Source organism: Anopheles ziemanni, chromosome 2, assembly GCF_943734765.1.
Source record: "Anopheles ziemanni chromosome 2, idAnoZiCoDA_A2_x.2, whole genome shotgun sequence".
In the NCBI taxonomy this organism is placed as follows: domain Eukaryota; kingdom Metazoa; phylum Arthropoda; class Insecta; order Diptera; family Culicidae; genus Anopheles; species Anopheles ziemanni.
The window spans coordinates 68,781,884-68,792,254 of record NC_080705.1 but is presented as its reverse complement, the minus strand read 5'-3'; the positions used below and the strand labels follow the sequence as shown (position 1 = coordinate 68,792,254).

Below are 10,371 nucleotides of genomic sequence, written 5' to 3'. Positions count from 1 at the left end.
GTATCCGGACGGACCAGAACTGATCTTCTCGAGACAAAACCGTACTGTCCGACGTACTCACGAGCTGTGACGCTGGGAAGAATTTTCCGACCGAGCAAAGCGCCAGACTTCAGGAATTCCCTGATTCTCCGAAGCGACCTCCCACACGGAGCCCACGGGAGAATGCATCCCCTTTTCGAGGGGTTTTCGTTTCGATTACGTCATCGTTTTTCGCACCACGAGAGAACGACTCGGGTCGAGAACCAACGCGCGCCCGCTCTTGCCACCCCACAACTGTCAGGACATTCACATCCATTTCCGACGCTGACGCCGCCGCCATCATGGATAAGGCGGAGCTAAGGAGCACGCTATCGTTGTGGTGGTGGCCGTACCCCGAAATGGGACTGGCTGACCGAGTTTCCACCGCACGCTGGGGAAAATGAATATTTTATGTACGCTCCATTCGGGATTGTGGGGAATTTGTGTGGGATTGTTCGATGCCTTTTGTTGGGAGAGGGGGAATGGAGGAAAGCGACACTGGTATGGAAAATCCAGCATGGATTCCGGTGGACGTCGACCACTGATGCCGTGACATTTCGGAAAAAATTGAAAAAAGGCAAAGCAAGGGAAAAACTAGTGTTCAGAAATCCCTTTTCGGATGAAAACTAAAATTCGCGGAAAGAACGGCTTTGTGTCTGTTTATGGCTGCAGGTGTTTGGGGAACTGACGCTAGTCTAAAAAGGAGCGATTTATGCAAACTGCTGCCTTCCGGCAACAACATCTTCGTGAGAAGAAAAAAGAAACGAACCCCACGCAAGAGGAGGAAAAGCCTGGTTGAAGGACAAAAGGAAGGATGCTTCAACGTAAATGAACCACTTTGTGAGGTTTTCGGCCGCTTTTTTTCGGTCACCGCGTGAAGTGGAGTCACATCTTTTTCTGCTGGCAATCATGCCGAGGTTTGATGAAAAAGAAACCACTAGATGACGTCAGACGAGCTGAAAATGGTTTGGAACAGTATTTTTTCGTCACATCCTTTTGCTAACCATTCGAAGTGTTGCTTTATATGAAGTGCTTGGCATTTTATCAACACCCAGTTAAATTATCAATTGTGTTACAAGATATATTTTTTTTTGTATTTCTCCATTTATAAGGCTAATTTGCCTTTCATGAGTGTAATAGCATTTTCTATTTCTTATTTTACTTTTAATGTTATTTCATTCACATTTACTTTCGTTCTAATTCCAAAAACTGTACATTTTCTCAATTTTGCTATAACAAATGAAGCATCCTATAAAATAAATTCTCAACTTAATTGTGTAATACATTTACTTCCAAACCCATAATGCCATCGCTTGCGTCATTCAATTTTCATTGGCGTCACGTGCCTTTAAATTCCTGCTGCAAATTAACCCATTTTCCGAAGCAATGCAAGTTTGCCGTGCGCATGCTGTATCTATAAAATTTGTCATGAACAAACACACGCCAGATGTCAGATCGGATTAGGATTAAAAAACGTTCTGTTCAGACGAGCACGATAACCACGGTATTGTAAGTGATCCACCGCTGCAAGCTTGTAGCTGAGAGCCTCCAAGCCACACGGTCTATAAAATCGATAAAGTGGTTTAGAAATAAAAAATTATGTGCGTTTAATGTTTACCACTTTTCAATGACGCAAGTGGCGTAGATTCCGTTGTAACGTCGTCTTTTCAGTGGAGCGTGGGGAGTGATGGTTGCAAAATCGATAATAAGCGCGATTGCAAAAAGTGGGTGTGTGCGACTATTTTCTAAGCATAATACTCAAGTTATGTTTACTTAGTAACAATACACGTCAACGACAAAGAAGTTTAAAACAAAAGTTAACCCAAGCAAGGAACCATTTTCATGTAAAGCTTAAAGTTAGTCACATAAAACAAAGTAAAGTAAAAACAAGGAAATTTGTTCTATTTTATTACCCTTTTCGATTTTATTGGATGACCAGAGTGCGCGCCTCAGTGGCCACAGATTTACCTCGCTGGGCAATATTGTGCTAGGTAAGTGCTCGAAAAGCTCCACCGGCCTCCCACACTACGAAACGATAAGGAAGCTTAGTCGACTGTACCGTGTTCTCCGTACACTCCATCAAATGTTTTGACGACCACTCATCAGCCTGTTGTAGACCTTTCCAGCCATATGGGATTCGCAGGCCGTATAACCGTGCAGGTGAGAACCCGCTCTGTTATCGGCGCTATCAGCGCTCGAATCGGCGTAACGTGAAGCCGATAGGGTCGATAATGGCAATCCGGACCTCCATTATCGGCCTGATAAGCCGATGGAGATTGTGGCCACTGCTAATCCACCACAAGGGACGGTACAAAAATCAGCCCCACGGCGTGCGACTCGAGCAGTGCCGATCGGCTTTACTAATCGTTTGCATGCGAAAGATTTGCTTGCCACAATCCACCGTGGACCAATTGAGTGTTTGTGTAAAGTAGCTGCACTGGTTTGCAAGCTGTACGAAATCGACTATCGTTTTGATCGTTTCATCTTCTGTTTGAAAAAATAAAATGAAAGTAAGTTAATAAACTTATCTCAGCCTATTTTGTCACGATTTGATTGGGCTGTGGATTGGAACAGTGGAACGAAAAACGGGTGAAATATTTCGCACGTCGCAAAATTGATTTTAGTGTGACAAAGAAAAAGGTCAAAAGCAAACCACCACCTAACAACGGTCAGTCGGAACAGTTGAAAGTAGCATCGATTTGTCCCGGAAAAGGAAATTGGGATGCCGTAATAAAACCGGTGTGGTGTCTAACGTAACCTTGTGTAGAGTACAAAAAAAACTGCGTCTCGAGTACTTCTGGCCTAAGTGTCGCAATTGAGGATAAGACCTGTCGACGGTGTGATTGTGGCGACAAATAAATCGGACAATAAATCAAAGTAGTCCGAGGTAAAATCATCATCGACAAATGGTGCAAATGATTAGAAGGAAATACAAGACCGTTCTGTTTACCAAAGGATTGACCGAGCTAGGCACTTGTGGAGTGATACTATGCAAGAGTTATGTTTGCATGCGTGTAGTGAATTTATTGACAGTATTAAATTTCCATTTTGCTATTGTGATCCAGTTGACTCATTTTTTTTCGAAAATTACTACCTCGTGATTCCTAAATATACTCTTTTGCATAACATTTTTTTCACAACTCCTAATAAAATGTCTCCATGCTCTATTTTGTTGGCATCTTGTTTGCTACACCACAAACAAACCACTTTTTCTCATCGAAATCAACCAAGTACAAACATGATGAAGAATGAACTTGTCGTTTGCCCGAGAACAATCATTTCCACGCAAATGAAGCTGCATTTGCTGGCAGACGAACGAGCTGTCCTCTTCTCAGAACGGAATGTTTTCCCCACAAAACAAAAATAAAAAGCTTGTGAACAAATAAAATCAATCCAGCGAAAGTTTGCTTCGTCGCAAACAACAAACAACCACGCAAAAGGAAAGATGTTTGGCGAAAAATCGTTGATCTTTCCCATGGAAAATCTTCTTCAAATGTATGAAGGTGTCGTCGGTAGTATATAGGGAAAATTTATTTTATTTACTCCCCGCACTGGCCACCCGCCCGGGTGGGATCCCGGTTAATTGAATCAAATTATCCACGCCCAATCTTTTACGGTGCCTTCGGTTAACCTGCTGGTTTTTCCCCGATTTTCCCACCCCATCTGTTTCAGTTGCTGGCAGCCGTTCGCATCGTCCTGGGATTGGAGATCCTCGCCCTGGCACTTTCCACGCATGCCCATGCCGAACTGCTGGCGGACGGTACGGCGCAGGATCAGACCGTCCCGCTCGCCGCCCTGCCGACCGCGTCCGGTGTCACGAAATTCAAGGATAAATCCCAGAAGCTGCCTCCGCCGGAGGATGCTAAAACGGACGACAACGCCGGAAAAAGCGTAGTTGTGAACTGGAAGCTGGCCTGCGAACAGCTCTGCAGGTAAGTACGGGAGCTCCGGCTCGCGTTGGAGGAAACGGTTCAAGTGACGGTATCGGGCAGGGTTGTCCATGGAGTTCTTCCAACCTTCCACCTTCACCATCCCGTGTGCATGCTGAAAGTGGGGTGATTTACATACGTAAAGTGGGCTGAGTGTGAAATAGTGTCCGCGTGCGTGAAATGATAAACGATTTCCCAACAAGATAACGGAACCCAGAAAGTTCTAGTGTCGATGGGAGAAGTCGAGCCGCTGGCGTTTTCCGCCAGGCCGCACATTAAAAGCCACCGTTTTAGATTGGAACAGGTCCCCCTCGCTTCCATTGTGATTATCCAACAATCAAGTGCTTTGTGATGTGTATCATATGGGGAAAATTAAACCAATTTAGATAGCTCTACCACACATTATCATTCAAATTGATTGTATGAGTCGAGAGAAGCTACGAAATGTGTCACGACCAAAGAATGTCTGAAGATGATTGATGACTCTGATGCTTGACAAATTGAATCGAGTGCTTTGTTGAGAAGCCGCATGCTTTACGGATAATACGAATAGATTTGATGTTGTTCAGAATTAGGGTGAAGGCTTGCAAAGGTAGAATCGAGTTAAAGAGGAAATCCCGACGGAAATTGGTACGGAAGTCTAACAAATAATAGACCATCGTTACACGATAAAATTAATATGTAATGTTAATCCTTGCTTTGTCTTATTTGATTCGAATAACTGTTTCATCATTTGTTAGATTATACACCGTTTTTCCACAAACATTTACGCATTGCGTTCCGGTGTGAAATGTTTCACGATTGATTTGCTGTTAAACCGTGTCGTTTCTCTTTCGGCCATCCACAATCGCCCTGTTATCTATCGGAGAGCAATAACGATTTGAACGCAATTACAACTGCCGGTAGCCACCATAAAAAAGATGCCAATTAGTTCGCGATTGTAGACAAACGGTTGGTTTGGTTGTCGTGTTTTTCCCGCAGCGAGATGGACATACAACATTAACTGTGACTCGCTGATAAAACAAAACAAAAATATCTATCAATGACTGAACACTTTTTGGCCAGCAGGTGACGGGGAAGTTAAACATCCTGGGCAGATTTTCATATTCTAGATAGGAAATTTTTATTGATGTCCTAATTGTTTGGTTGTTCTCTTCCTTTTCTCACAGTGCAGGGCTTGGCGGGCCCAGCTGCGGGGCATCCTGGCTACGGTCCACAACTACCGAAAGTAGCACACTTGTGGTGGACAATGCAACACTAGAGGGAGTGTGTCCTTCATTGTGCGCCAATGGTTTGGGTAAGTAAAGAATTAATCAATATTTTAAATATTGAAATGAAACGAAACACGATAAACGAAAAGAAAATGAAAAAATCGCGATGTAAATTTAAATTTTCTTAAAATACGAACATAAAAAATCGTACATGGTCCTACAATTCGAAAGGTCAACCGAGTGACGCCAACAGGCCGGGCAAAGGTTAATTTACAACAATTTCGATAAGAACGCCAGTCGTCCGTATGCCGAAGCAGCCTATTGCGGCTCATTGAAGGCTTACAATGGGATTAACCGATATAAAGTAATCCTACCTTCCGATTGGACTTTAGCGTAAATCAGACAGGAGGAGGAAAACAATTTGTCAAAAAGAATCATTTCTAAATACCGCACGATTAGTAATCATTGCCGATAAACGATAACAAAAATTGGCAAACGAATCATTTAATTAACTTGCTAGCACGTGCTTGTCGAGGTAACGTCAGGGTGCGCTTTATCGGGAACAGAGAGAAGGGGGATTAGGACTATGACGTTAAAGATTGCGAAAAACGGAGGGCTCGACTAAGCGATTAAACAAAAAGATTTAATTAGAAAAAAAATGATGAAAGTTTTAAACAAAACGAAAAGAATATAAGCCAGTAAATTAAGCCATAGGATAGCGATTAATGGACAACTCTTTCAACTCTTTCCCTTGACTTACAACTTTAGGTGTATCGAAGTGCAGCTGCAAAAGCTTCAAACCGAAGGTCCAGTTCAATCAGAATCTCGTCTGCCAGGCGTTCTGCAGCGCGATGAAGATCCAGCTGAACGGATGCAGTCGTTGCGACGGAACGAAGGGTGACGAAAGTTTCATGCAGGCGGTGGAGACCACCACGCCCAACTGGGACGAGCTGTGTTCGGTGTTCTGCAAGATGGGAGACGGTGGAACACTGTGCAACTGCGACTTGCCACCGTTCTTCTAAACCGAACGCCATCCACGGCGCAAACCGCACATCCACAATATAGAAACGCAACAGATCTGAGAGCAAAGCATTTGTTTCGTTTATGATTTGGACCAGGTTGTCTGGTGGACATACAACCTTCCAGTGGAGCGTGCAATAGAAATTCACACCAACAATATCCTTTGCAGTACAAATCGAAGTCCTTACCGCATGGTCAAGGACATGGCGAGAGGGAGGGAGAGAAAAGTAGTAAACTAGAAAGAAACAATGGGAAAAAAGATGATGAACGGAATGAGAGAAAATTTTATCGTAACATATCGCAGGTTCTGTGAGGCAGAGTGAACCACTCGCCACACGATCCTTCTTTTTCGCTCTAAGTTCCTTTGTCAGCTCAACTGCTAGACGAGACGTTTGAAAGGGGAATAGACCACTTCCAAATGTGATCGACACACCCACACGCAATGACAAAGATCACTCAAAGGGCTTCCAAACGAGAGTAACAACCAACAATCCGAATGATGTAAAGTTAGCGAAGGTTGAGCAACATAAAAGTTATCTAGTGCAATCCGTTTCTAGTACATCTTAGTCTAGTTAGAGGCTTTCAATTAGCAGTTTTACTTCTGTTTTTTTTTTTACATAAAATCTGCAAGATGCGACCCTAACTTCGAGCGAATCCATCGATAAACTCACACGATATAGTAGGAGTTCGATGTTTTTTCACGCTCGTCGTTAGTTGGTGTTTTCATTTATATTTCCTTAAAAATTACATACAAACGCCCTCGGTTGAGCACCGAAGCTCGGAGCGACCTGGCGTTGACTACCCTTCCAACGTGTCAATTTGTTTAGGATTAATTCCCCTGTTACGAACCCTGTTTTCTGCGAGCGGCGATTTTACGCGACGTAACAGCGGTGCGCTAGGTTTTACTTGCCATTAAGAGGAAAACGATCAAAATTAGTTAGTTGAGAACTGGGTTTTCCTCAAAATGTCCTATATCCAGCACCCGTTCCCGCTTCCCGAATCCTTCCACTCCAACCGCTTCCAAAGACTTATTCGTAAAAGAAAACACTCACACATTTGGCATCATACAGGAGGAGATCAGTCATCATTCATCCAATCATTGGCGAAATGGGGTAGGAGTAGAAGAAATTTTCGATTTCGTTCGAAATTCGAAGCAAGCAAATGCAGATTTGCTCATTGCTGTGAAAGACAATAAACAACCAAATAAAACTATTTGGAATGAAAGAGAAACGGAGGGAGATAAAAAATAAATTAACAAACGTAACCTAACCAGTATAACTAAATTGAATCGGAAAACAAATCCTTCGCTTTCACCCACATAATACAAATATGCGTGTATTCCAATTTCCCTGCTGCGTGTACACAACGTGTATTTATGAATGTTATCAAATATTGTACGACGTTTTGCGATGTAGTCCATGCTGAATGAGGCAAGGGTGGAACGTTTCATTTAAACACCGACACGAAGATCCGAGCGTTGCTCTCGGTCGTTCTCATCAGACAGTTTTAAATTTTATGCCGGGTGCCGATGTCGCTCAACTGAACTGCGACGACGACGCAGATATTAATGTTTGGATAATCGATGTGTTTTAAGCGTGCGTTGCTTTCGGCCGTCTTAGCGGCCACGAGTTAAACGGTATGGGTTTTGTGTTGCTTTAGGATCGGCGAGCGGGCTGGAGGAGAGCGCAGTGGCTATTACTGTACGCAAATCTGTAGCAAGGAGTGACACGTTACAGCACTGATTGTAGTGTAGACGGTGTTTCAATAAATGTGTATACAAAACTTTCTACAGTTTTTTTTTTTTAAATGATGTTCGAAAAAGTTCAATGCGTGTATGACACTTTGCGCACTCATAAACAGGCTACATTTTATTGTGTATTAATGCGCTCCCGAAAAAACCTATTTATTTAAGTAATTTAGCTATTCTTTTTAAAGTCTTTAACGACAACAATATGTAAATATAAAAGAGAAGCAATACTTCACTTTGCTATGGTTTTCGCCACTGATTTTCAAACTTAATACGATGCGCTGTATGTGTCAAAAATTACATATCCTTATCGTAGCATGGATTTGAAAGGAATTTGGAATGGAATGGGAGGCAATCATCTTATCAAAGTGTCAGTATCATAACGGAATATCTTGATTTATTCTATATTTAACTGTTAGTTTGAATTTCCTTCCGTGAATCAAACTGAGGCATGCGCGGTATGCAATAGACATTGCGCGATGTTTTCACGCGATGAAATTTAAAAGGCAAGTATTGATTCTTTCTTCAAATTTTAGTACACATTGAATCAACGCCACTTTTTTGTTATTCTATTAGTATTTTATTAATAGTATATGTTACACGACCGTCCGCTGTTCCGTTTATTAATTTTGTTTTCAGTTTTCTAAGAAATGGTTCCCTTTTTGTCAATCTGTTCTCTGTTTTCGTTTCACCTCCTTCCCTTTCTTACTTTTAATCAATACCTAGGTGTAATAATCTACTTATCTGCCACTTAAAAATAATATACACGGCCGCCTGGTAAACCATTACCGCCTGCTGAGGGTAACGTACGAATTCCCGTCCACAAACGGTGCACAGCAAGCAAGGGACGATCCGGTTGTAACAAAATTTTGCTTTGCAAAATAAATTCTGTACTAAAAAGGCTACGTTTATCAGTGATGTAAATGAAACGCTTTTTCACTCTCTAAAGCTGTCCAGCAGGTGGCTACGGACGCCGTTAGTAATTGCACAAACATTCGCTACACCGATATGGACGATAAGGACGGCTCTGCCAAACTCATTCCACGACTGACGACCCCAGCCAACGTTAGACACGCCGTTGTTGGTCACCGTATCATCCGAAAATCGCTTATTTATACTTCTTTCACACCGGGAACCTTCTTTTGCGTGAATCGACGTGCTTGTGTACCGTGGATGGAGAGTTGATCCTGTGCTTTTTTTAACCAAATTTGTACTGCCTCGTAGAACTGGACTTGCCATTGCCGTTCGCATGCCGTAACGGAACTGAACCTTAGCAGCGGTTGGGAAAGGGGGGTATTGAAATATACATACGCTCGTAACCTAACTGCAGCATTCGTTAAACTTACCCCTAAAATGCATCTCATTGAAGCAACATTCATCACCTCGCATCCTTTTCTAGCTATAAAACTCATACATTCATTCCGTTTATCTAACGTTACGACCACTCCTGCTATCTTTCCACTCCAACAATTAACATAAGAAGGCAACAAGCTAAAGCGTTTTTCCGTTTTCTTCTAGCTTACGCTTAAAGAGCTGATAAAGCAAACTTAAGTAACAAACGAGAAGCGGCTTGCGGTAGGGTAGTGTTTCTACACAAGACGGGTCAGGGTGAGCTTTCTGAGAAACAAGGAATCTTTTCCCCATTCCGTCTTTCCACAATCGGTTACAACTACCCTCTTCCTATCTCCAAACTATTTTCGTCCATGGGAATACTTTACAAATTTAGTAATTTCATATTTGTCTATCTTTTTCTTGTTGCTTGCTCTCTATTGTTTAATATCATCTACTTTTTATTGTTGGCAAATAGTGGTACCTTACCGCTGTCCCTTACACGCCCACACCCACACACCTTTTGACGTGCTGCTCCCTCCCTAAATTGCCGGCCGAATTCGTTAAACGCTTTCGTTTGATTTTTTTCACTTCTCCTGCTTCACCCATAAGTTACAATCAGTTATGTTATTAAGTCTTTTTTTCCTACTCGGGTATACTCGTACAAAAGAACACATAAACGCGTACGCGTGCATTACACGTACGCAAAAACTGTTCCTGCGTTTACTTGTTATACTGCTGTGTGCAGTAGTTTTCATCACAAACATTAGTGAAAGTTATTGTAACCGTGACCGCGAGCGCTTTAGTTCGAACGGTTTACGGTTTAGAGTTATGGGTAGGTGAATCTTTCCTGACTTTTTTGTTAGCGTCACTTGGAAGCGGATTTTTACTGGAATTTTGATGTTTAGAAACCCTTTCCTTACACCGTTTCGCTGTGCTCGAGAAATGGAATATCTTATCGTATTATTGCTTGAGAACACTCACAAGAAACGGGAGAAATAGCTGAGAGTTGAAGAGTAACAGGATAGTAAAACACCTGCACAACATACATGACCGGAGCTGCTGGATTATAGAATTTGTTCTGTATGTCTTCGATTCATTAAAATGTTCTTTGTTC

General features: G+C 42.4%; 1 protein-coding gene across 1 annotated transcript; it reads left to right on the top strand.

Moving 5' to 3' along the window:
* The first annotated feature begins 2,522 nt into the window (after window positions 1-2,522).
* On the top strand, window positions 2,523-7,525 carry LOC131294182 (uncharacterized). The gene is made up of 4 exons (XM_058322227.1): window positions 2,523-2,528; window positions 3,691-3,950; window positions 5,117-5,244; window positions 5,927-7,525. Exons 1-4 carry the CDS (start codon window positions 2,523-2,525, stop codon window positions 6,178-6,180), a joined length of 648 nt encoding a protein of 215 aa, XP_058178210.1. The 3' UTR covers window positions 6,181-7,525.
* Window positions 7,526-10,371: the final 2,846 nt, after the last annotated feature.